This window comes from Colletotrichum truncatum, assembly GCF_014235925.2.
Source record: "Colletotrichum truncatum strain CMES1059 chromosome Unknown Contig_0003, whole genome shotgun sequence".
NCBI classification, from domain to species: domain Eukaryota; kingdom Fungi; phylum Ascomycota; class Sordariomycetes; order Glomerellales; family Glomerellaceae; genus Colletotrichum; species Colletotrichum truncatum.
The window spans coordinates 839,411-864,901 of NW_027222400.1; the positions used below are offsets into that span (position 1 = coordinate 839,411).

At 49.4% G+C, this 25,491-nt stretch overlaps 8 protein-coding genes across 8 annotated transcripts; 3 read left to right on the forward strand and 5 right to left on the reverse strand.

Annotated features, from left to right (window-relative positions):
* Positions 1–458: 458 nt before the first annotated feature.
* On the forward strand, positions 459–1,448 carry CTRU02_205102 (short-chain dehydrogenase; the record flags this gene model as incomplete). The annotated part of the gene is made up of 1 exon (XM_036724309.1): positions 459–1,448. The coding sequence occupies one exon, from the start codon at positions 459–461 to the stop codon at positions 1,446–1,448; it is 990 nt and encodes a 329-aa protein (XP_036583936.1).
* Positions 1,449–2,850: 1,402 nt separating this feature from the next.
* Positions 2,851–5,547, forward strand: CTRU02_205103 (dynamin family protein; the record flags this gene model as incomplete). Its single annotated transcript, XM_070204493.1, has 2 exons — positions 2,851–4,953; positions 5,008–5,547. 2 exons carry the CDS (start codon positions 2,851–2,853, stop codon positions 5,545–5,547), a joined length of 2,643 nt encoding a protein of 880 aa, XP_070061597.1.
* Positions 5,548–5,994: 447 nt separating this feature from the next.
* CTRU02_205104 (Zinc-type alcohol dehydrogenase-like protein PB24D3.08c 2) lies at positions 5,995–7,044 on the reverse strand (the record flags this gene model as incomplete). Its single annotated transcript, XM_070204494.1, has 1 exon — positions 5,995–7,044. One exon carries the CDS (start codon positions 7,042–7,044, stop codon positions 5,995–5,997), a length of 1,050 nt encoding a protein of 349 aa, XP_070061598.1.
* A 1,391-nt stretch (positions 7,045–8,435) lies between these two features.
* Positions 8,436–9,267, reverse strand: CTRU02_205105 (uncharacterized protein; the record flags this gene model as incomplete). The annotated part of the gene is made up of 2 exons (XM_036724307.2): positions 8,436–8,713; positions 8,796–9,267. 2 exons carry the CDS (start codon positions 9,265–9,267, stop codon positions 8,436–8,438), a joined length of 750 nt encoding a protein of 249 aa, XP_036583934.2.
* A 757-nt stretch (positions 9,268–10,024) lies between these two features.
* Positions 10,025–11,372, reverse strand: CTRU02_205106 (uncharacterized protein; the record flags this gene model as incomplete). The annotated part of the gene is made up of 2 exons (XM_036724306.1): positions 10,025–10,778; positions 10,831–11,372. 2 exons carry the CDS (start codon positions 11,370–11,372, stop codon positions 10,025–10,027), a joined length of 1,296 nt encoding a protein of 431 aa, XP_036583933.1.
* Positions 11,373–12,436: 1,064 nt separating this feature from the next.
* On the reverse strand, positions 12,437–14,458 carry CTRU02_205107 (cytochrome P450; the record flags this gene model as incomplete). The annotated part of the gene is made up of 7 exons (XM_036724305.1): positions 12,437–12,855; positions 12,908–13,108; positions 13,161–13,182; positions 13,235–13,635; positions 13,685–13,801; positions 13,863–14,160; positions 14,264–14,458. The coding sequence occupies 7 exons, from the start codon at positions 14,456–14,458 to the stop codon at positions 12,437–12,439; spliced, it is 1,653 nt and encodes a 550-aa protein (XP_036583932.1).
* Positions 14,459–20,298: 5,840 nt separating this feature from the next.
* CTRU02_205108 (uncharacterized protein) lies at positions 20,299–22,118 on the reverse strand (the record flags this gene model as incomplete). Its single annotated transcript, XM_036724304.1, has 4 exons — positions 20,299–21,233; positions 21,287–21,698; positions 21,767–21,825; positions 21,881–22,118. The coding sequence occupies 4 exons, from the start codon at positions 22,116–22,118 to the stop codon at positions 20,299–20,301; spliced, it is 1,644 nt and encodes a 547-aa protein (XP_036583931.1).
* Positions 22,119–22,889: 771 nt separating this feature from the next.
* CTRU02_205109 (AAA family ATPase) lies at positions 22,890–24,894 on the forward strand (the record flags this gene model as incomplete). Its single annotated transcript, XM_036724303.2, has 5 exons — positions 22,890–23,105; positions 23,170–24,377; positions 24,427–24,491; positions 24,547–24,704; positions 24,775–24,894. Coding segments are annotated over 5 exons (1,767 nt in total), but the record flags the coding sequence as incomplete, so codon positions are not given.
* Positions 24,895–25,491: the final 597 nt, after the last annotated feature.

Consider the following 25,491-nt stretch of genomic DNA (forward strand, 5'->3'; position numbering starts at 1 on the left):
GGGCATTTTGGGTACAACGTAGGGGCTCTATAAACCAAAGTTCTTTTTTAATCCCAGTATTTGCATCGTGCTTTGTGACGCTTAAGACCGAGCGATTGGCAGAGCGGTTGAATGAAGGCTTACAACCGTTATCTCCGTATTTTCCTAGGCGGAGGCTAGCCGCCTTCAGAGGTATCGGTTCATTGGACAGGCCGTTGATGATTGTTGCTTATAATGATTGCTAAGGCTCGGGGGATTTCATTGCCGGACCCAAGTTGTTGAGCAATTGCATCCATGACACTTCATAGTCCAGATGCTAGAGACGAGAAGGTGCTCATAGGATATAAGAATCATCGTAAGCTTCTTCTGTGATGAAAAGAAGCTTTCAATTCAGAATCATCTTTAACCTACTCCCCTTTCGAAATAATTGAGACATCTGCAAAGAACGCCTCTTCCAGCAAACCCAATCGCGACTTAAAATGGCACCATCTTACGACAGCAACACAAGGGCAAGCGAGCTCGTCCCCCTGTACGCTCCTCACATCACCAACAAAATCATTCTCGTTACGGGCGTGTCCCCGGGGAGTCTCGGTGAAAGCTTCGTAAAGCAAGTGGCTGCCGGCAAACCTGCAACATTCATCCTTGCCGGCCGCAACCCTGCCAAATTCCAACCTCTCATTGACGAACTTACGGCCAACCACCCAGACATCAATGTCAAGCCCCTCGCCCTAGACCTCACCTCGTTCGCGCAAGTCCGCAATGCCGCATCTTCTGTAAACTCATGGGCCGACGTCCCTCGCATCGACCTGCTGGTCAACAACGCGGGAATCATGGCTGTCCCCTACAAACTCACCGAAGACGGCAACGAAAGCCAGTTCCAGACGAACCACCTCAGCCACTTTCTCTTCACCAACCTCCTCATGCCCAAGATTCTCGCCTCTGCAGACCCGCGCATTATAAACGTTAGCAGCGGCGGACATCGACTAGGCCACATGCGCTGGACGGACTACAACTTCGACAACGGCAAGAACTACGAGAAGTGGAGGGCGTACGGACAGTCAAAGACGGCAAACAGCCTCTTTTCCATTGCGCTCGCGGAAAGGCTCGGCAGAAAGGTGTCGGCGTTCAGCTTGTGTCCGGGCTTCGTCTCGACCAATCTCAGCGCACACGAGGCGCATGATTACCCCGCCTTCCTGGAGAGCTTGCGAAAGGTTGATGTGGTGATGGGGACCAAGTTCCTCTGGGGGTTTGGGGATATCCAGCCCAAAGATCTAGACCAGGGCGTGGCTACGCATGTATATGCTGCGTTCGACCAGGCTTTGAAGGAAAAGAACGGGGAGTATGTTACTGATTGCCATGTTGCGGACCCGTATCAAGAGGAGGTGTACCCGTGGGCGCGGAGCACAGTCGATGCGGATATGTTGTGGCGGTTGAGCGAGAAGCTTGTTGGGCAAGAGTTTAGGTATTAGGCGGTGGGCTTGGTTGAGAGTCCGGGCTAGAGACGGGCATGATGTCAATGGTTTTGGGATGAAAAAGTTTCAAGACAGATGCACGGTCGACGAAGCTCATTTGTTAAGTTGCGATGGATGATATCGTTGACGCCGATGAAGCTGCACGGTTGGTGTTAGAGGAATGGTGAGCTTGAGCCATCGTGCAAGTAAATTCGCCACATCCAGCTTCAGTACCAGCCACAATTTGATAGTCACAAGCCACAGTTTTCGAACAGTCCAGAATGCCACACTTTGCACCGCCACAACCATCCTCGAATGCCGTTTCGCCCCCACAATTGATCTTCCACCTTTCCAAAGTGGCAAAGACGGCTCAAATACCATCTTGGCGTTCAATTACTCGCCCAGCACACATCCCTCAGACGGATTTGCCCAAGGATTGATTGGGCGACATGCGGCCTCCGACGCGTACGCTTCATCATGCGAGCATATTCAGGCAGTATCTTTCGTTACTCGCCAAAAGGAAACGCTGAGAGAATGTCAAGTTAAGATGCTGACCAGCCCAAATCATACAAAATATAGTCACGAGCTGCACAAGAGAATGGAAATGCACAGTTCTAGAGACCACGACTTTCTTCTCCCTGTCTGAAAAAAGTATCCTCAAATCAAACAGATCCAATAAACCGCCCCACGAAAAACTAGAGCTACTGGGGAGCGGCGGTGCTGCGGCAACCATGACAGCCAGAGAATGGGGCTGTGCAACGCCGAGAAGCGACGTCATTCGCCCGACATCATCTCGTTTGATCTCCAACTTTGTGGCTTTTACTTTTGAGCAACATGGATGAAGCTTCGGGCTCGCCTTGTTGTCGATTGTTTCCCCCCGGACAGTTCGAACAGTCTCGGATTTGTTTGGCCTCTGCCGAGTGACAGACACAAATGACGGCACCTTGCTGCATGCAAAAGGGTCCAAACTTGCAGCCCCGGGCTAACTTGTGCACCGGACGGCTGCCTCAAGCCAAGCAGCATCCATGAATATGGGATGCTAATTCTTGCATAATCCCTGGTGGCAACGCGGCTGGCGAAGCTTTGCGTTTCTCCACGTCTGCTCTGTTGGCCACTGGCCAGTCACGGGAGCTGACGACGCCAGTCTTTGCGACGACTTAGAGGCTAGATCCAGGCACCCGTTCATAGCCATTGGATTTGTGCGCAGCCATAAGGCCGCGCATGTGATGTTCGGCCCGGTCACTTTTCTCTGGGCTGCGTAATTCCACATAAGCTTATCCTAGGCAGACGTACATAAAAGGGTTCAGATCTTTTAAAAGGCTCGCTGTCCCTGTTTTATTGTCAAATTTTGGTGGATCTGTCCTGAAAATCGAACTTCGACGCATATCCAGTACTCTTGCGATATACCCAACAAAACTGCATGACTGTTATGGGATCATTGTACGAGACTCCTGCAGCCGGCCGTGACTATCGCTCAGAAGCTAACGTCTCACTCAGACCCGAAGGCGACATGGCTCCGACCATCGACTCGGCGCTGGGGACGGCGGACATGGCCAACGAGCAGCGCGGCCTCCTCGAGCTCATCGACAAGCTACAGTTCGCCCAGCTGGACAATGTCAAACTGCCCCAAATCGTCGTAGTTGGCGATCAATCAGCAGGCAAGAGCTCCGTGCTCGAAGCCATCACTGGCACCCCATTTCCTCGCGATGCTGGCGCCTGCACACGCTTCGCGACCGAGATTCGTCTCAGGAGATCTAACGAGGCCACCCTCAATGTCTCCATCATTCCCGACAAGAACAGGCCTTTTAGAGAGCAGGAGCGACTGAAGCAGTTCGGCGGCGCCGTTGACACCGATATGTCGTTTGAATCGTTGATGAGATCGGCTGTGGAATTGATTGCGCCCAAGAACATCCCCGGCAGGTTTGCCGCCCGTGACATTCTTGTCGTCGAGAAGCGCGGCCCGGATATGCCACTACTCACCCTCGTTGATCTTCCGGGATTGGTCAAGAACGCCAACAACGATCAATCAATGGACGATATCAAGACTATTGAATCCCTGTGTGATCGCTATATGAAGAGCTCGCGCACCATCATCCTCGCCGTCGTTGGTGGCAACACCGATTACGTGCAGGCGCCCATTCTCACGAAGGCACGCCACTTCGACCCCTCCGGCAGCCGAACGATCGGAGTCCTCACGAAGCCCGATCTTTGCGAGTCCATCGGCCTGGAGGACAAGTTCATCGAGCTCGTCCAGAACAGGGACAAGCAAAACTACTTCAAGCTCGGCTGGTACGTTCTCCTCAACCCTGGCCCACGAGACCAGGGTCAGCCGTGGCCATCAGCTCGTGAGCGCAGACAGCGCGAAGAAGAATTCTTTGGCCGTGGAAAATGGCGCGCCTTGCCCGGAACGATGTGCGGTGCCAACGCATTAAAGCAAAAGCTTTCCGTCCAACTTCAACGGCATATTGGTCGTCACGTCAAGACGCTGCGCAAACAAATCCAGAAGGCCCTTGATGACTGCGACTCGGAGCTAAAGTCCATGGGAACAGGCAAAGACACAGTCGAAGAAATGCGCATCGAACTCGTCGAGCTCTTTTCTTCATCCAAGGAATTGGTCATCCCCGCCGTGTACGGTTTCTACAAGAACCCCCCACGCAAGAACTTTTTCCGCGCAACCGCCGATCCTCGCGGCACGCCAGCCCAAAACTTGCGCGCGCGCGCCATTGAGGAGAATGAAAAGTTTTCGCAGCGCATCCGCCAGAATGGACGTAAGTTCGGCTTTGCTTCATCCACCGACCCGCGGTCTCCGGAAGGCGTAGCCATCACCGACAGTGGCAAGCGCGAGTTCGTCGCCAAGGAAGTCGAGATGCTTCTTCGCCAGATCAGAGGTTCAGAATTTCCCATGGACCCCAAGCCACGGGCTGTCTACATGCTCTTCCAGAGCTATTCTGAGAACTGGCCCAGGTTGGCGCAAGAGCACAAAGACAACCTGGGTGTGGTGTGTAACGAGTTCCTCGCCGAAGTTATTGATTTCGCCTGGCCCCAGCGCATGCGCGAGCCGCTTCGGTACCAGTTTCTCGATCCGCAGATCAAGAAGCTCATGGCAGACGCGCAGGAGGAGCTCGAAAGGCTAACCCAAGATATGAACCTTGAGATCCAGCCGTACGACCCAGAGTATGAGGAGCGTCTGCGCAAGTGGCACCTTGAAGTTACCAAAGAAGGCGGCACGTACACCGAAGCCCAAGAGGTCTGCGAAAAGATGTTGATCTTCTACGAACTTGCGGCCAAGACATTTATCCGGAACACCATCACCCAGGTCGTGGAGCGGCACTTGCTGCAAGGCATGTACGGCATCTTCAACTCTGTTGAGATTCTGGGCATGCAGAACGAGACTGTCGAGGCGATTGCGGCTGAGAACAAGGAGACTAGAGATCGCAGGATGACACTGAAGAAGCAAAAGGTGGCGATTGAGGAGGCCCGTGATATCTGCGCCAACCTCGCAATGAGGAAAGAATTGAGGATGGTGAGTCTGCATGTGATTCCATATGAAGTACCAATGATGCTAACTGTATCGCAGTATGCCGATGAAGACCGCGATCTAGAGGAAAACACCTCGGACGAAGACGAGGAGAAGCCTCGTCAGACAACACGTAAACCGGTCAACAATTCCGCTCCCGCTCCGGCGCCTACTCCGGCACCAAGCGCGCCAGCCCACCGCCCAACCCGTTCTCGCGATGAACGCGAGCGGCCCTCCGCAACACCCCAGCCCGAGACTCCGACCAACGGGAACTACACATACGCAGGGCACCCCACCCCCATGCAAACCCAACGACAGGAGCCGGTCCGCACCAACATCAATGCCTCTGAGTGGGATGAAGACTACTACCGTGCTCCCGCGCAAGGGCCGCCGGCGCAGGCGCCTCCCCCACCACCTCCCAGGCCCCAGAAGTTGAGACCTGAGGAGGCGGCGACTCCTGAGTCGGGCTCCTATGTCCAGCGTTCCTCCAGCTCGGCAAGTGAGCAACAGAATGGGTATGGAGGATACGGACACGAGCAGGAATATGCGCCTAGCTCTGGTAGACGGGTTACTGCGAAGAAGCTGTTTGGTAGGAGTTAAGGGTTGAGACTAGATGGTTTTGGGTTTTGAATTCAGGTAGCGGCTGGTGTTTAGCGGGATTGTTTACATGTGTCTAGTATTATGGACTTCATAGAGCATGGCATAAAGGTACATACATGCTGGTTGGGCTATGAAAATTAAGTGATGGTTAGATAGCGCCTTCACTGTCTGAAGAATTTAAAGATTTTGTACTCGCTGGCTGTGAATTAAACCTTCAAATGATTTGCTATGTGATAAATTTTGATGCCAAATCATCGACATTGAAAACATTCTCATGCGTCGAATCATTTACAACAACTTCAAAAGTACCGAAGACGAGATCACATTCACAAAGCAGAAAAAGTAAACCCGAATTTAACGAATTTCATTGGTCATCAATTGTCATTATACTATACAATATGCCTATCCCCCCTTTTTGCCCATCCTTTTCTAGTCATAGTTTTTTTTTTACTCCTGCGCAATCTTCAACACGGCCTTGCCAAAGTTCTGGCCGGTGAGCATACCGACGAAGCCCTCGGCAGCCTGGTCAATGCTCTCGGTCAAGTGGATCTTGACCTTGAGGTCGCCCTTGGCAATCATGGGCTGGACCTTCTCCTGGAAGGGCTTGTACTTGTTGGGGGACAGGTCGACGAGGAAGCCCTGGAAGGTGAGCTTCTTGGCGACCATGTGGAAGAGGCCGCGGACGCCCTTCTGCTGCTCGAGAGGGGTGTTGTAGTCCGAGATCATGCCGCAGCCGATGATGCGGCCCTGGGGGTTGAAGGACTCGAGGGCGCCCTCGAGGTGGTCGCCACCGACGTTCTCAAAGTACATGTCAATACCCTGGGGCGCGAGGCGCTTGAGGGCGTCGCGGGGGGACTCCTTCTTGTAGTTGAAGCCGCCGTCGAAGCCGAGCTCGTTGATGATGAAGTCGAGCTTCTCGTCGGAGCCGACGGAGCCGATGACCTTGACGCCCTCGGCCTTGGCCAGCTGGCCGACGATCTGACCGACGGCGCCGGCGGCGGAGGAGACGAAGATGGTCTCGCCGGCCTTGGGCTTGCCGATGTCGTAGAGACCCTCGTAGGCGGTCATACCGGGCATGCCGAGGGCGCCGACGAAGAGGGGCAGGTCGACGTTGTGGGTGTTGGGGACCTTGAAGAAGCCCTGGAGGAACTTGGCCGGGATGGCGGCGTACTGGGCGTTGGGGCCCATGAAGGAGGTGACGAGGTCACCGGCGGCGAACTGCGGGGTGTCGGAGCGCTCGACCTTGGCGACGATGGAAGAAACGATGGTGGCGCCGAGCTCGAAGGGGGGGATGTAGGACTTTCCGGCCTCGGCGGGGCGCATGCGGCCGCGCATGTAGGGGTCGAAGGAGGAGTAGAGGACCTTGATCAGGATGCCGCCGTTAAGGGGCTGGTCGAGGTCAATAGGACGGTCCTCGATGACGAGGTCCTGTCCGGGGACAGGAAGGCCCTTGGGGACCTGCTTGAAGACGAAGCACTTGTTGGAAACGGGGGCCATTGTGAGAGATGTGTGTGTGTTTTGTGAGGAAAGGGGTATCAAAGATTGGGTATCTTTAGTCTATTGAGATAATGACAAAAGTAAGAAGAAATGAGATGATAGTGAAGTGAGTAGTCCAAAGTTCAATGTTACGGCGGGAATCACCCTCGTCTTAAATGCCAACACGAGCATTGCTCCAGATCATGATGAGAAGTGTATCCATCGGCCCCGCGTCGGGTCCGACTCGAGAGTCCCTTGATGCCCCTCCAAAGACACGGGGAGTGTGTGCGGGTGGGCTCATCAGCGAAGACATTCGAAACCATAACGTCATGATGGAAGAATTGTAAAGATGGACGATTGCCATATCCACTCTAGCCGTCGTGGCCGGGCCAGTGGAGTATCGGTTTCGCCTTCTTACCTGGCTGACAACCCTCTTGACTATGAAGTGGTTCCCTAATCCAGGAATAGTCAATATTCCCACCAAGCTGTACACTACAGTATTGAGCTTGGCCACTCGGTACTTGGGATGGCTTGGCTTACAGCTTGACCGCCCCCACAGGTCGAGTATCCTGTTCATGTAAGCAAATCTTAAGCTAGCTTTTTTTTGCCCCTCAATTTTTTGACACTGACATCAACATGCCGCGGCTCGTTGCGGGTCACGCATAATGAGAAAGGAAGGCGGTCTGTCAACGGTCCAATGAAGCTAATCGATCCTTCGATGAACCGGGGCCATGGTTCTAGCTCATTCAGTTGTCACCCATTCACCTGGGTCAGCTCTTTGTACTCGATACGTAGCTCTTCGGCGTTAGGCTTTCCTGGGCTGCCATGCTGCTGTTCTTGTCTTACGAGCTAATCGGAGTCGGGCTGCCCGGTTTGTCCAAGATGCTCCGAGTCAGGCTCCCGTCCCTCACTGACTAGCTCCCGCACTCATATTTTTTCGTCTCATCCCAAATGCCACAGAAATCTCTGCTATGAAGCAATGATGACAAAGCAGACACCAGACGACTCCAGCGTTGACTGCTAATTTCGGCGGTGAGACCCCGTTAAAGATGGCAGACGTGTCCCGGCCGTGCTCCCGGTTGCCAGGTCCGCGGCCGAGGCATGAACATTCTGGACCAGGCGGTCGGTATGGGGCCGAGGTAGTGAGGTTTGGACCCCTTTTTTTGATGAGCTGGACTTTACCATGTAGAGCGTTTGGGAGGGTTTCGGGCGACGGGGTCGGGGCAATTCTGTTGTGAAGCACTTTTCGGATGAATGATTAGTCCAGAGGGGGTCCAATTTGTATCGAATTCTTGATTTCAAAGCCAAATTTCCGCTCTCCACGCCATCCAATTCCGCTCTCCACTTGAGTCGATCATCCACTGATTCTTCTCGAATTCTCGAAATCTCCGATCGACTTGCCTGCATGTACCCTATCCCCGCTGTTCTTCAACAGTTTTCAATGCCGAGTGACACGCTGGCAAGGGGTCCTGCATAGTGTCTTCCAGGGATAGATGCTTTGCTAACATCGTTGCGTGTCCCTTGACGGCTTCTCCTTCGGGGATCGTAGGTTGAGGTGTCGTCTCCGCGGATATGGTCAATAGCTCGACGCTGACTGAGGAGTCTGACGAGACCCAAAACTCTTCATAGCCCGTCGGCTGGAAACCCATCTTATCGAAAGCTCGTCTCCCTTCTGGTGTAGCCGTGAGCGCTGTCGATGAAAGTCAGGTTTCATCTCTCCCACTCGGAAATGTGCTTCTTGGTCCAACAACGAGACTTCTACAATCACTTACCTGAATGTCCAATCACTTTCCACCTTGTCTTTGCCGCAACCTCGACAACGGCTCCCATCGCAAGCCCCGCAAACCCAGGTACTCTACCTCGAGTATCAGGCGTATCAAACTTTTCAATGTGAAATATGTGTAGTCCAATATCCTCTTCTTGATCACCATTGCGAGGAAACATGGAGTCGGGCTCAACGTCAGTCTCTTTTACTTGGCCGACCAACAGATGCCGCCACGACGACGCCAGGATGGGCAGTGCAATGACGGCACCGACGAGGGTCCGTGATGGTGCCTCATTTTCGTTTCCAGGTAGGTAAAAGCACATGGAAAGCTCCGGTGCCGCCCTCGTCCAGCTCTCAAGACGCTCCCAAGTCAATGGCGCCGGGTACATGTCCTGGTCTGAGGCAAATATGCCCTTCAAGACTTCATGAGTCATAGGGCCCGTCTCGAGCGACGGCGATTGCATCCTTGAACCAGCCATTCTCTTTATTTGGTGAATAATAGACCACACAGCGTGAAAGCGTCTCTATTGGATGATACGCGGTAGATAGGCTTGACGAAAAGTGGTTGTTGCAGGAAGCTCTGTTGCAGGAAGCTCTCGCGTCCTAGATTGCGTTGGTGGGGGGAATTCAATTGACGACCAGGCGCTGGGAAGCTACAGCGCGGGGATCACCCCACTAAATCTGTCCCCGATAGGCAACAACCAAACCCAACTTCCGAGCATCCTGGCGCCTGCAGGGCGGGAACTAACTGTGCAGCCGAAAGTCAATATTGTACCATAGATAGAGTTGGCTGGAGGTCAGGGAATCCTTTGTCATATGGTACGGGACTATGGGCCCTTGACTCTGGTGTTTTTTGTTGTTACTAGCAAGCTTAATGAAAGAAGCCTGTGACAGAACTTCACAGTCACAGGGTTGAGTACGGGTGAGGTGATGTCTGTTTGCCTTCTATTCAGCTTGCTTTATTCACTCAATGATGATCTTTATTCGTACAGTTATTTCTGTGGAATCTGACCCTGTCCATCTACCAAGCCTCACAAGCCATAAACTGTACAGACCCGTGATTGCAATCCACAAATGGGGTCCTTCCTAGCTCCCGCTATCGTCTATCACTCAAAGCCCGGAAGTTCTCAGGTGGACATGGTCCAAGTACAGGAGTCACACAGACATATGCTCTCTGTATCCATCTATAACATCGCGTTGTGACCGCCAGTGAACACCGATGACACCTTTCCTTCATTACTCAATACTCGATGGGTCGGGGCCTCGGGTCAATCCTCGAATTTCTCCAGTATGAGGATCCATTAGACAGCTGAAATGAGTAAGATTGTTAGTCGTGGGAGGCGATCGAACCCACTTAAGAAGTCTCCTCTCACTAATGCCAGAAAGAGTGAGTCTGTCGTTAAGTTGAGCTTGGGGCGAGTCCAAGCAAATTCCGTTTCCACTGGCCAGACTTGTCACACTAGGATCATCCGAGTGAGCCTTAACATGTCCCAACCACCTACTCTGTAGAGCACCCAGACGATCTTGGGACTCGGCAAGCCACTCATCTCCTCCCAAATATTCCACATGAAGCTCGGACGACTCTGGCTTCTTTGTTTTGTGACTGCAGCATGACCCATGTTCCACGTCATGATTCGTTTGTATCATGAAATATGAGCTAGTCTTGACTTTGCCATCTGTCAAATCTTTCAAAACGATCGCGACATCTTTTCCGTCGCAAAGAGTAACGTAGCAAGGCGAAGTCGTTCTCGATGCAAGTTCTTTCGCTTTGGTAGCAATTTGTGACAGTCTGTCTGGTCGTTTTTCTGGCACTCTGCCGTCCTTGGTTGCCGACATATTGTCATCATCGTTCTCGCTCATAAGGGCTCGGCGCAACACGGACGAAATAGATTCTCGGATACCGAGCACGACAAGCAGCTGGTGCCTTCGTAGCGAAGAATCGTTGCAATCGTGAACAGGACGGTGGTTGAGGGATAACGAGAGATTCTGTCTGTAAGAAGTATTAGCTACCAGTAAGCCTCAAATTGATTTTCCTAACGCACCGTACGCCAGTCAAAACACCCACAAACCCTGCGTATGTGACCGACCGCGCGATCACGCGGCCCGGTTCAGCCTTTCGGCTGTCCACAAATTCCAAGACTACCAAAAGCGATCTGAGAGATCCCATGTCCCATTCCAGAGTGCGAAAGTGAATCAGTCGATCCGAGATGTGCTCTTTGGTTGTGTGTGCAGACTCTGGTCGAGTCAGAATAGCCCCTGACGTACAGCCCAGAAGGAGGTCGAGAAAGACGTTCAGTGCCACCACCAAGTATCTGTCAATACCGGCTACTTTAGCAATGGCTTTGATTTCCCGTGTTTGTTCATCGTCAAAGACTTTCCGGAGGGCGATACGGGAAACAAGCTTGAGCAAGCGAATCATGTGCTTGGGGATTAGGAAACATTCGAGGACCTCGTCAAACAGAGGTGCGACCGCTTGCATCCTTTCTGCGAAATCAGTGGCCAGCTTCACATATCGGAGCTCTGGGCTCTGTCCGAGGTCTATCCGATAGATCGGAATGTCGCCCAGGGAACTTGTCGTAGCCATGGCAGCTGAACAGGATGGGTGTTTGGAAGCGGCGAACTGCGATGAGCCAAGAGAATTCTCTGCGATTGAGAGCAATCCGTAACAATTGGAGAATGCGATGAAGTGGATGAAATACCGAATAAAGAATATCGATACTGTTCCTGAGCTTCTTTCCGTTGTGGTGAGCAGGCGGCGGAGGGTTGCGATCAACCAAGCAACTACCCGGCTAAGATCGAACCAAACGGGTGGTGAATAGTCTAGTGACTTGGATCACAAAGGACAGTCTCCTCTATGGCCAGGATTTCCGTCGGGGAGAGTAGAGATAGTAAATAAAATGAATGCGGTAATGGAAGTTCGGGGTATCGGGAGGTTGAAGGAAGAAGAAGGTGAAGTGTGGCCGGCCAATGACAAGAAGGAAGGTCGTGACGTGACGAGAAAGGAGCGAACAGGGAAGGAGCGACCCGTTGAGTGAGCTCCTTCCTTTAAGCATATATTCTAATTTATGAGAACCTTTGCTTAATGTACCTCAAACAAGGCTGCTATGGTTGAATCAAGTGTAAACAAGGCCGCGAACCATTGCTGAGCTCAGCATAATGAAACAATGCTGCCTGGACAAGGCTGTTTCTATCGTCCACATATCATCAAAGCCAACCGAGAAGTTCTGATTAGGAGGACATGCTGTAGATGCAAATATTAGAAGTCTTACTCCTGCCACATGTCGCCGAAATGCTTGGTCAAGTGATTGACGGACATGGAAATCATGAAAACACGCCGAGTATTGCCGCAAAATATCATCTCAAACAAAACTGTCTATTCCACACATGCACTAATCCATATTAAAGACACAAGAAGAATAGAATAGCGTGTGACGGTACAGTACCCTTCCATGAAACAGACCACCTGAATATCAATTGTGAGCTTTCGGGCCAAAAGTATGTGCTCCATCAATTCCCAGTGAATATGCTAAGTAGATGATGTACGTCTCGACATGCCGCGAATAGTTATATGACCCGAAATAAGACACTCTCGCTTTAATAACAATTTTGTGTGACGCCCAAAATCACTTTTTGTCCACAGTGTATTGTTCAGTATCCCAAACCGACAGACAACTCAGTATTCATCTCCCTCTCCGCCACGATTCTCAGCGTATATTTTGGCCGAAGCGTGAAGTTTGGGTTCGAGAGCTTCAGCACACCATCGTAGCCTGGCTGCGGTGAAAATTTAAAACTCCGAACAAGTTCAACAATGACGGTCTTGACATTCAAAAGCGCCATATTCCTTGCAATGCACCCTGAAGAACCTTGGAGGAACGCCTCCATCGCGTACGAATCTTTGGCCGCACGTCCATCCGACCAGCGGTCTGGATCGAATACTTCGGCATCAGGACCCCATACAAGCGGATTGAAGTGGGCAACTGCTGGGCAGAGTGTGATTTGTGTGCCTTTGGGGATGAAGATGCCGCATACTGTGACATCTTCTACTGTTTCACGGGGCAGAAAGATGGCTGAGAAGTGGCGAAATATTAGCACAGAAGAGTAGCGGATGATGGTTCTTACCTGGCGAGTAATATCTCAAAACTTCACGAAGAAAGCCGTTGACGTAGGAAAGGTGCTCAATCTCCTCATAAGTAGGCTCCCAGCCTGGCGGTTTACGGGCGGCGAGCTCGGAGATTTCCCGCTTCAGGCGCTCTTGAACACTCGGCATTGTGGCTAGGACATATGTAATCCACATTATAGTAGATCCTGTCGTCTCGTGGCCTGGAAAGACTGTTAACATTTATCGTAAACATGCTACATCGTAAGCTCTTACCCCCAGCGATAAAATTGAGCATCTGCTTACACAATTAGCACCGCATAGCACCAATACCTTGGGCAGTTACTCACATATTCCAAAAGCTCCAAATCAGTCCACTCCCTTTCCTTCTCATCAAACTGGCATTCTTCGAGAATGAAAGTCAGAATATCCCGTCGCTCAGACTTCAACCCCCTGAGCCTTTCTTTGTCTTTCTTCGTCTCCATTAGGCGATTACCGACACAGTTCAGGAGCATGGTACGAATGAGAGCTAGGTCTCTGAGCCACTTTTTGTTACTCTTGAGCGGCAGCCACGAACGAAGAGGAATATGGCCGTCGATAAATGTGATAAGATGTCCCAGCGCCGGTTGGCGGATTATGCGCTCGTACACATCGTAGAAGTGTGCTTCGGGTAGCGAGATACTCTCAAGATCACAGCCAATCGAACCGATAACAAAAGCATCAAGGGTAGCTTTCTTGATGAAGCGTTCGACTTGACAAGTTAATATGGCATGAAGACGTTGGCAAAGGATTGCAAGTACCTTCAATGACCTTGCGATCTTCGCCACCCAGGTCTTGGCTGATTGCCTCGCAAAGTTGTCTTGCCTTCAGTTGAAAGACAGGGAGCATTTTCCGAGTATTCTGGTTCGAGAAAGCCTCTGCACCAGTAGCTTTAGCAAATGAAAAGAACATTACATCGTACCTTAGGAAGAAACTCACTGGCAAGCTGCGTCCGCTGCCTCTTCCGCTCATCTCCCTCAGAGAACATGAGGCCATGGCCTGTGATGGGCGAGAACATCCGACAAGCTAGTTGTGACTTGCGGAATGAGTAAGCCTTGGTCTGCTGTACCTCCTTGAGGGCTGCGAGACTGTTGACCATGAGCGTCTCCGAATTGCCAATCGACAGGTATCGGACAAATGGTGCCTCGGGCCATCTGCGCATCCAGGACAGAAACATGTCGGCTGGGCCAGGAGTAAGAATCTGATTAAGCATCTGCCCGATAAGGAAATGGCCTCCCTGTTGAATTCAAATCGTCAATAATAGTGATTCTTCTTCTCGTTCTAGGTTTAGCCGAAACGCCTGGATGTTGGAGCAGAACGTGGAATCTCTAAAACCGTACCTCTGGCGTAGGAAGATGGCGCATGGGAGATATGTAATGAGGATAGATGAAGGCCCAATAGCACAAAACTACCAGACATTGCGCTGTGAAGGAAATGAAGAAGATCTGCGCGGCAGCTAGAACGCCAATGCGGCCGACTCTCCAAGCAACAGCTGCAAGTATGAGCGAAGCTCGAGCACAGAGCCGTACAGCCATTCTGTTTCCAGTAACCACCTTTAATGGTTAAAAGGGTATTGCAAGAGTAAGTGCAGGGAGTAAGAAGATGTCGTTTTTGGTTCCTTTGGTGTCCTTTGATGAATCGAGATAAGGCGGCAAAAGAGGAAAGTTCAAAGAGCCAATTCATTGTTTTTCGAACCAGCAACAATGAGGACAGCACGCCTTTTTAAAGTGCATTCTTGAGCTCTGGTTGCTTGCTCTTCTCCTCCTATCTCAGCGTCAAATGCTCCCGCTTCTCAACTGCATTATCAGGTTCTTTGTCGAGTACGCCTACGTCAACTGACAACCGACAGGCAAACATTTCAAAGCCCAATCAAGGCCTAGATCCCACAAATAGGAATCTCAATTGGATAAGAAATACGCAAGGGTGCCGATAGACCGCAACTTCAATATGCAATCCACTTCCGTTGTCTCACAAAGACGCAATGTTGGAAAAACTCTCATAACCACCAGATTCTCGATGAAGTAACAACTCCTGAGCGCCCCTGGTTTTAGTGCTACTCGAAGGTGTGAATTATGTCAAGAACGGTTACGTTGATCAAATACTTGATTCGCGCCGCCAATAGAACCAACGGAAATGCCATACAGCTATGCATACACTTCCCTAGCTCTGATCACGAAAAGCCTCGCATGGGTACTCGAATCTCAGGGGCGAAATCATGTAAGCCCGTGATTGTTTTCTCTCTCGTTTGGCCCCTGCAGCATCGTTAGTATAGTAATCAGAAAGCATACACCCCGGTCCCAACAGGCCGAGTATGAAGTGACAAAACGGATGCTACCGCGGTGTATCACACGTCCCGAATCTCCGGAACATCTTCCGGCATGGACAAGGGCCTTGTCCACTTTATAGAACAAGACAATGGAGATTACGTCTGGTGTTTCCTCAATTTAGACACAGCCACGCTGATACGTCAAAACAAAGCCATTATCGAGTGGTATAAAGACATTATTGATGCCGACGTAACAAATCAGGAAGAGCTTGCGAAGTGGCGGCAGAGAAACATGTCGCCGCCGAGACGGGTACATGCTGCATCGGCGCCCTGTATGCAATGTGCGCTCGTGAGATCACCGGCATCACCACCACTTTGCTGCATTCCGAGTTGGTTCCCATTTGCCCTCACACAAGCTTATTGGTGGATATACTTTTCTTGTGGCACGCCAAAAACTCCTCGCGTCGCAGGTTGAACGGGTCCGCTGGGCATCTTCACTTCTCGCACAGTAAGGTATCTTCCCCGAGAGGGGTGCCCGCGAAATCTGAACGAGATTCCTGACGCATCGCAATCACACAAAGTCGAATCGATGTCTTCGATCCGGTGGGCAGGGGGCGGTGCTGTGATCGATCGTACAGAGATCTCTGCTGTCCAAGGTTTTGGGGTGGGTGTCGGTTCCCGAGAATCGCCTACATATATTAAGTGGCTGAAACTTGACCTGTCGTGGTAGAACTGAAGCAGAGCCTTTGCAGGAGAAATAAGGCTGGCCAGGTTAGTTGCCCCCCGGCCAGAGACGGAGGATGTGAGGCTTACGTTGCTTGCTGGAGCTCATCTGTGCTGAGTAGCGGCGGTTTCACAGGAAATTCCCCGCTCATCAAGCGCATACTAATGACCCCAAACCCCAAGAGCAAAGCCGAATAAGCAGGATACTATTTCCGTTATCAATATTTGGTGGTTGAGCCTCAGCTAGGCTGCTACGATAGTAACACTGTGAATGTCCGTCCATACTAGACTTGGCGATTTGGAATCATTCATGACCGCTACCATGTCTCAAATCTATCATTCAACTTAAGAAACCAATAGCCCTAGGGAGCTCGTAGACAACCACCACTTACCCGATACAACCGTTAATTCGAATTGTAACGTGACGCAAGACACACTTTGCTAGATCGGGGCAGCCCAAAGACCTGGTGTTAGGTTTATATGACAGCGATGGAATTGGAGGAACTTCAAGTCGTACATGAAGGCTCTATTTTCGGCACAAACCATTGGTAAATTCTGTTGGACGTGACAATTAGACTATTGCCTGAATATTTCCAAGACAAATATTTGCACCACGGCATGTCTCTTCAAGTATCATATGTCCTTGAACTAGTGAAGCAAGATTGTGTTCCCAATGCTAGTGGTAATTGGGAAACGCAGCAGACGATACTGTTTGAAATGAAGATTCACAATCTATTCAAAAGTAGTGTAATAATGCTCACATTGGGTAAGAGACAGTATCGAAAGATTGTCTCCGTGACTTAGGTGTGTCATTGAGAAATGACCAATCGGAAGCTTGAATGAGCAGTTCATTACTCGAAAGTAGGACATTAAAGGTAACTCCTCATGTTTAATGGCTACGTATTCACACACATTCATATCTGTAGCTGTTCAAAAGACATAACTCAAGAAACAGGAAACACATAGAATCGAACAGCTGTGAGTAGGGATATATCTGTTGAGCTGCTAATTGAGTCGCCAAAAGATACAACAGACGCATAGCCTTCTAAGGATATCGTAAATACCCCACTACGTCAGGTTGTGCTTTTGGTTGCTTTAGCTTTTTTCTTCTTTTCCTTTTTAGCCTTTTCATGCTGCTCCAGCTGTTCAATAAAGGATTTGGTCAGGTATACTTCCAAACCATCCACATAGTGCCGATTAAAAAGACCCCCATTTCCAACTGTGAACATGAATGAATCCAACATGTTGAAATAGCTCGTTGGCTTCTTCACCATAATTTTAAGAGCAAAAACCATTGCATCTCGAAAGAAGGATCCTTTCCACGTCCCGAATTGGACTTCTGTTATGTCCACGACCTGCGGTGCTTTCCTCTCCACCACGAGTTTCACAAGATTACCAGCAATCGTAGCCGTCTGCGTGATTGTGTTGTGTGCAGACAATATGACACGAGCAAATATATCTCTTCTCTCTGTATTTTTAGACTTCCCCCTTCTTTGCTTTGACTCGGTTCTCTCTGCGAGGGGGCCAGGTTCTCTGGCTGCGTTTAAGACAAAACGCACTTTCCTCAGATCCACCGAGGCTGGAAGATGAATATCATTGCTGTTAACAAGAATACTCCGTAGTGTGAAGTCCGATACCTCCCTCTTTTCTACCCATTTGTACAAGGGAACTCGATATACTGTCATTCTTCTGGAGTTGTGACAGACGTAAAGATACTCATGAGACCATGTTAACGTGTAGGGCAACCTTGAGAAAGATAGCTTATTTTCTTCGGAGAAATTTGCGTAGATAAGAACCCAATTGCGATAGACTAGCCTCGGAGGGCTTCTAGTTGGCGCGCTTTTTGAAAGTCTATAGGTTGCGATGTTGAGCTTAGTTTCGAGACGTGGGTCTTTGTCACTGTCAAGAATCTGTCCGTCAAAAGACACAATGTGCAGATACTTGCCGCACGGAGAGAAATGGCATTGAGCCGAGAACTGGCATCCTTGTTGGTATTGAGATTGCATTGTCCGTACGAAATAAGTTCTCTTGGAAAGGTTGGCGAACATGACTTGATGTCCAGCTAAGGGCCAAACTAGGAGGTCTTCTGTTGGATGAAACAACGGTGGTGAGTCGAATAGTGGAGGGCTATTAGGGTGACGCACGAAGCGAAAAACTTGTTGGCCTTCGAAATTGAAGACTCTAATCTCGCAACGGTCTTTCCTCGGGGTTCTGGATGGAGCCGGATCGATAAATTTGTTGAACTCAGGTTCCATAAACTCCTGATACCCGGGATAATCATTCGTATCGAGGTCTGAACCTACAAAAGATGATTTCGCCGAACTCCCACTCGATTTTACAGAACTCTTGACGGATTCTGCACTTTCAGAGTAATTAGAAGCGTGGTCGGAGGAAATACGAATCGAGTGGTCGCTCGTGTTGCATGACGTCGAATCTGACCATTCGTCGTCTGAATCGCCATCTTCTTTGTCGCTACTTCTAGGAGAGATTCCTTCTTCAATTATTATGTCATCAATCTCGTCAGAAGCTGCTGGAGACCCTTCACTCCAAGTTTCGTCTGCAGAGTTATTTGACGAGGAGGTCCGTGAGTCGCCAAATTCGTCCTCTGACCTGTCATTTCCATTTTCTGCAACATTTTTGGAGGGCAGACATTCAGAACGGTCGTTTTCGCTGTCAGAATGTTGTATATCATCACTGCTGGTGCTCTCTGACGTTGTGCTGCCAGTTTCATCTGTGTCATTGTCTGTGTTGGCTGAGGAGCAACTCTCCTGAGCTTCACTACCGGTTTCTCTAGCAATAGAGACATGATCTGCATCCTCTTCAGGTTCGTGGTGTTCGTGACTTCGGGATGCAATCGCAAAAAAGCTCTTGTTGCAGCTGATTTCCTCGATATAAGCCATGCAATCGTCTGGCAATCTGCATTGTTGAAATTGCGGTTTGCTGGGCGACGAAGAAGCAAAGAATATCTGAGAGCCAATACGTAAAAGGCGCCCATCCTCAGTAGCAGCGATTGCCGGGGCTCGGCAATATGATCTACTGGTTATTGAAGAATGATATTCTGCTATGGTATGGGATGGAACGGTTATATCCGCCAATAACTTCAATTTTGGTCGGCTCCCGAAAGCAATTGACCATCGCTCGCAGGTCACGGTGTATTTGTCTTCATCTTCATTTCTACGGAGACAACAAACACTATTAGTCATAGCCTCAGTGCGGAAAAAGAAGAAAAAAAAAAGGAAGAGATAAAATGAAGGTTACTTACAAATTGCTTATTTTATAAACGTCTATCTCTGTTCCGGAGGCGTTGAGTCGTTGAAAAGAAGCTTGATAATCATGTATCGTATCTGATCGCTCTAAGCTAAAGGCTCGAAAGGCGCTCGGTGTTTTGTGTAGGAAGTTTGACTTTGGAAGACTAGACCATATTCCGTGCTCAATCCGACCAGCGTAGCCACAGACACAATTTGACAGGCAGAGAAAGAAGTAGCTCCACTCTTGGATAGCTGTCTTATATTCTTGCCAAAGGTGGTTGTCCGAGTGCTGCTTATTCATGAACGACCGTGGAAGGCCTTCAGCAACTTGAGCTCGCGTTCCCAAGTTGCCTTGCCGGATTATAGTAAGGGAAAGCTTAGCTATAGAAAGTAAGAAAATTGTTGATTCTTATTTCGAGACAGGAATTAAACAGGGGTCACGTACAGCTTAAACCTAGAGAGAGAACCTGTAGCATGGTGGCAAAGTTAGTTGAAGAAATGAATTGCTCTAACTTCTGACAAGTTTCCAGCGAGCAGTCGATGTTGTCTAGGTGCATTTCCCAATGTTCTGCCGCATATTTCAAAAAAGAGTGTCTTTGAGATTCGTCCAGGAACATAAATTCTTTGAGCGCCTTGTCGGTTAGTTGTTTTTCAACCATTTGTTGTACCATCTCATCAACCTCCATTTCATCACTGCCCAGTTTGGCCAAGATGCCTTCTGGTGGCATCTGACCCTCACGTGGACGCAGTAGACAGCTATATCTTGGTTGCCACAAGTATCTAAAACACCCGAATGCTAACGTCTCCGGGGATATACGGTGTGGCAAAAGTATGGTAGGATTTTTAACCAAGAATGTCTTGAACGATTGATGTGAAAGGGTACATATTTGTTTGTGTACATCGCACATGTCGATGCGGATGAATGGGGCGCATTGATCGAGCAATTTATTCCGAAACACCCCGGAGTATGGTGCCAGATCTTCACCATCAGGCATATCGGAGATATCGATGATCTCGCATAACTCATCGAGAGACAATGGCCGCAGGGCGTAAGTGATACATGAGAGCACTTTACTATTGCCATTTAAGTCATCAGAACTCTGCCTGTATGTTCCAGGTCGGGTATCGCATCAAGCACTTACCTTATAAGGAGCCCATTGTCAACGTATTTCCTCTCTTGAAATTGGTTCTGGAGATAAATTTCAAATTCTTCAGGCAGGCCATTCTCTATGATCTCTTCCAGTTTTCGTACGGTGGGAGCACTTTCTAAAGAATCAACCATCATGGAGGCCCATAGAAAGTTGCCGTTGACACTTTCATTCAAAGATTTGAGGACATGTTCTTTCGTGTCAGTGCTTAGCTCAGCAAAGTCTTGAGAGTCGATCGCTGCGTTGAAGAATTTCTTAATATCACCACCATTTTCAGCTGTACCCACGTTGATTTCTTCGGCGCCTTTGAAAAGTTCTCTGATCTTCCGGCGATCTTGAGAGCTACACCAAAGCTTGAGAGGCGAATTTTCCTGTCGAGCGAGGCCGAGGAGGAAACTAGCAACATCAACCGCCGATTTCCAACGCCCTTTTTCGGAGTATTCTTCGTCAAGGCCGTCGAGAAATATGAAGGTAGTCTGCGATTCGGCCACCAAGGTACTGATCAAACTCTGAAATGTCGCTACGTCCGGATTACCTCGAATTAGACCGATGATGTGGTCAGAAACCTCTGCAGAGAAATATAGCTGATCAAAGAGCTGAATAGCAAGATAACGATATATCAGCATGACTTGAGGAGTCTCGTCAAAGCTGAAGTAGTTGAAAGCCACTGTGGCTCCAGATTTCTGGAAGTTGTATATAGTCCGAGCACATAGTACGGATTTTCCCACTCCAGAACCACCATTTAGCCACAGTACGTTAGGGCTCTTGTCAGGATTCGACCAGTTTAAAAAGTGCCCGTTTCTTGAAAGCCATTCTCCGGTTCCTGGAAGAAGCTGCTGATGGTGCTGATGTTGCAGTCTATAGTTGCTCTCACCAAGCGTGACAGGGCCTATAATCCAGTTTCTGGCATCAAGCTTTCGGCGCGCTTCATGAATCAGCTTTCCATCGCGTCAAGTATCCTCATGATCGATTTCTTACCTTCACGGTCCTGCTGGAGGCTCTTGCGAATTTGCTCAAGTTGAACGCCCGCTTTTCTTCGTTCATCAGCTGCATCCTGGACCTCGCCTCGGCGCAGACGTTCCTGTACGATCGGAAAAAGTTTGGCAATGTCGTCTGCGTCTTGTGAGATATCTTCCAGAATCTCATCTAGCTTCTTGGTACTGAAAGAAGTTATTGATTGCGCAACCAGAAGCAGTCCAGATGTAGAGCACTGTTCCTCAACTCTCGCCCAGAACCTAATTATGCCAACATACGAGGACACAACAAGATCTAGCATGTCTTGAGACTGCGAGAAAAGCTCCTCATAGTCCTTCAGGCGTTTTAACTGTTGTGTTAGGCTCATCAGCTGACCTTCGATCTTCTCAAATAGATTGTTGTAACGGCGGATACACTTGATGTAATGGTCAGTTCTGAATTAATTCGTCCAACGAGACATTTGAATTTCTCGGAAAGTTATACTTCGAGTATTGCTTTTAAACCACCCCATATGAGCGCAGACGGCGTCGGATCTGCTTGGCCTATTCTCTTGTCAGCCTGAACGAGGCAGTGAAACAATGAAGCAATGATGCATACAAAGAGTTCCTAGGACACCGTCGTAGTCCAGCATTGCCTGGAATACCGGCCTCATAACTCTTCGGGAGGCGCGTTGAGAGTTCTCCTTCTCCAGGATTTCGAGGTGTTTTTGAACATCGTCGGCAGACACGGCTTTGCCATCGATTATGACAGTCTTAATGAAGCTTGGAAGCCGCTTCTTATTCGTCTGAGATATAAACTCACGCGTTGCACGACTAAAAGTAGTATCGAGGCTCATATTTTCCTTTTCAGTGCAGCGCAAAACGTTTATTGAAAGCCATAAAATCTCGAAAGTGACCTAACGCGCTGGTAAGAGGCGGGCCTAGGTAACTGCTAGTGTCAATTACAAACTTGGCCGGGAACCGGATACTGTTGCACAACACACAACTAATAGGGCGACAGCCTCAATCATGCAGCCCCTAATCCTGGCAGGACAGCCAAGAAGAGGCGCAATAAGTGCCACGCCGCTAAAGCAAAAGATGCATATCGAGTACAGACAGACGCCCATCAATAGCCAATTGCATGCGTGTTCGAGGTGAGCAAAAGGCAATGCAGCATTCTAGCCGAACAGATTGGCGACATTTTCAACCCTTAGCCTGCTGCACGCATGACGCTTGCGACTTCTTGTCTGCCTATTAAGACGAACAGATTACCTACTTGAGCCATGTTTTGGGAAATTTGGAGAATTTGGTCCGGGGATGCCCAACGAGGGTTTATGCAGCTGAAAGCTGCCTGCGAGGGCTGCCTCTCTCCTGCTACTCTTAAGCTTGTATCGCCATCACTTAATTCTACCTACCTTGCGTATTACCGCTCATATAGTCTCTAATGCACCAATGGCTCCAGAGACAAGCTCCCCCAAAAGTGGTTCAAAGGAAGGGGACAAACCTCCCACCCACAAAAGGCTGTTATACGTCGACCAGATTTTCAGCAGGTACATGACAACTCTGCTGGGGCCGTCGATCTTGAGATGAGCTTCTCTACCTGAACCAATCTGACCCGTTGCTCCAGAAAGGACTATCAATGGCACTATGTGAAGACTTCAAGGGCCAAGACATCAACAAATCGCTTCAGAAAATATGCCCTTGCCGTACGCCGTATAATTGACTCGTCATTGGGCACGGTAAGCGCTACAGAAATTGACGTCAAGTCACAAAAGCTTGCACAGATTCTCGAAGAGATCCTTGAGGGTGTCGGCAACCTGAACTTTCATCTCACTCCGCCCCAAGTACGTTTTACAGATGACGAGTCCTTTGTAGGGTTCATTGATCAACGCTGACTATTTAGCTCAGCTCTCGCCAGAGCAGCTTTTCATCGCAAGAGAAGGCTTGGAAACACGATTAAAGGCAGAAAAGGCCGCAGAGCCTCCTGATGAGACTCTCATTGATGACATTGATGCTGCGCTGGAACTCATAGAGCAGGAATACGGCTCCAAAATAGCTGATCTCTCCTCCCTGCTAGAGCATGAGGAAATCACCTTCCGGCTTCTATGGGCTCTCTTCACGCCTGGCGTTGACGTCTTTTCTGACGACAACCTCCTACGCCAACCGCTGGTTTCCAAATGCTACGCGACAAAGTACGGAGAAGACGACAACACGGAATACTTTGAAATAGAGAGTAAAATCCTACATCATAACGGTGAGAGCTTTGGCTGGGGTTGGACCACTTTCAAGGTGCCCAGGTTTGAAGGGTCAAGAAAAATCCACAGTCTTGATGCGTTTCCTTTCGAGTTCCATCCACAGCACGAAGATGTCAGAGCTGTCGTATTAGAACGTGGGAAAAAGTACGTGAATCTGCTTGAAAAGCCCGTCTGTAAGCAATACCAGGGTTTCGCAGTCATTCAAGAGGAAAAGTTGGTTTCCAAGGTCCGCAATCGAATATCTTCAGATGGGCGCATCATGGTTGACCCTGCCGCTTTCTTGTCCCAGCGTCCGGGAGACGACCTGCTCCTGGGGCCGCGCGTCCGACAAGAAGTAACAGACATCGATTCCCTGGGAGAAGGGAGCTTGATGTATTGCCACTACCACATTCTGGGGTTTGCTTTTACGACGAAGAGATGGGCCTCGTTTGCAGTTTCGAAAATCACAGACGTAATCTGGAAAGAAGACGCGTTTGATAAGGTGTTGCTCTCGGAGAAGAAGCGTGAGATGATCAAGCTGCTGGTCCAGTCCCACCAGGCAGATGACGACGCATTTGACGATATCATCAAAGGAAAGGGCAAGGGGCTGGTCGGCCTTTTGACCGGTAGTCCTGGCGTTGGTAAAACTCTGACAGCAGAGGCCGTGGCGGAGACGTGCAGGAAGCCCCTGTATGCTATTTCATCAGGAGAGCTAGGCACCAGCCCTGAAAATGTGGATGACCGCCTTGTCATGGTCCTGGACATGGCACGCAGGTGGAACTGCGTGCTTCTTCTCGATGAAGCGGACATTTTCCTTTACAAACGTGGTGAGGCGCATGTGGAGAGGAATGCGTTGGTTAGCATTTTTCTCCGGAGGTTGGAGTAAGTCAAGTCCGTTTGCCTTCTAAGCTGGAATGCTAAACAACTATAGGTACTTCCTTGGTATTGTCATTTTGACGACCAATAGACGACAAGATATTGACGATGCATTCAAAAGTCAGTTGCGCATCGTATGAGACGAATGATTTTGGACTAATAAGGCATTACCTAGGTCGCATCCACTTCAAGTTCCACTATCCCCCGTTAGATGCGGAAGGTAGATTTATGATCTGGAAAAACATGCTTTCCATTATCCCAGCACAAGAGACGTCTCATTTGAGAGATGATGAAATAAGAGACTTGGCAAGCAGGCCCATCAATGGTCGAGAGGTATGAACGGTATCCCCTGAATTTTTGAACAGTGCCTCATCTCTCTTCAGTCAAGTACTGACCAACTTAGATCAAAAACACTGTTTCATGTGCTGCTTCTATCGTTCGGTGGAGTCAAAAGCAGCTTACAATCACCCTTATCAAGGACGTCTTGGAGTTGTTGATAGATGATGACCCTGAGTTAAACTAGACGGACCTATTCCCGCATATATATTTTTTTTGCCGTCATGCATATCAATAAGTCTAATCTCACTATATTTGAACAATCTTTATGCTCTGACTAGGTCAATCGAGAATTTCAATATGCCAAAGGGGCGAAGAGGGAAGGGGGACCAGTTCAAGGTCGATAAACAAAATATGAATAGTTACTTTGAATTATTTTGAAACCGTAACATATGTTGTCAAAAGAACACACTCTTTGATCACGTAAACCGATCCTTTAAAGGCATTTATCTGAACAGCACAGTCGCAAACTACCAACCAAATAACAATGACTTTGCAGTTGCCCAAGTCGTGCACCAACCCCACCAAATCTTCAACGATAAGATAAGATAACCACATGACCCACCCTTATCATTCCTTCTCCAAATTCTTCAGAAAAAAAAAGTCGTGGCTCGGCAACTCCGAGGCCAATGCCCGAGACAATTCGGCGGCCGAGCAACATCCTCGGATTGCCGATGTTATCCGAGCAGACTACCGCAACAACACGACCACTCCGAGCCGAAAAAAAAACTGGGACGAATATCCGTCCGAGGTTGTTAGACAGACTGACCGGGAAAGGAGAGGA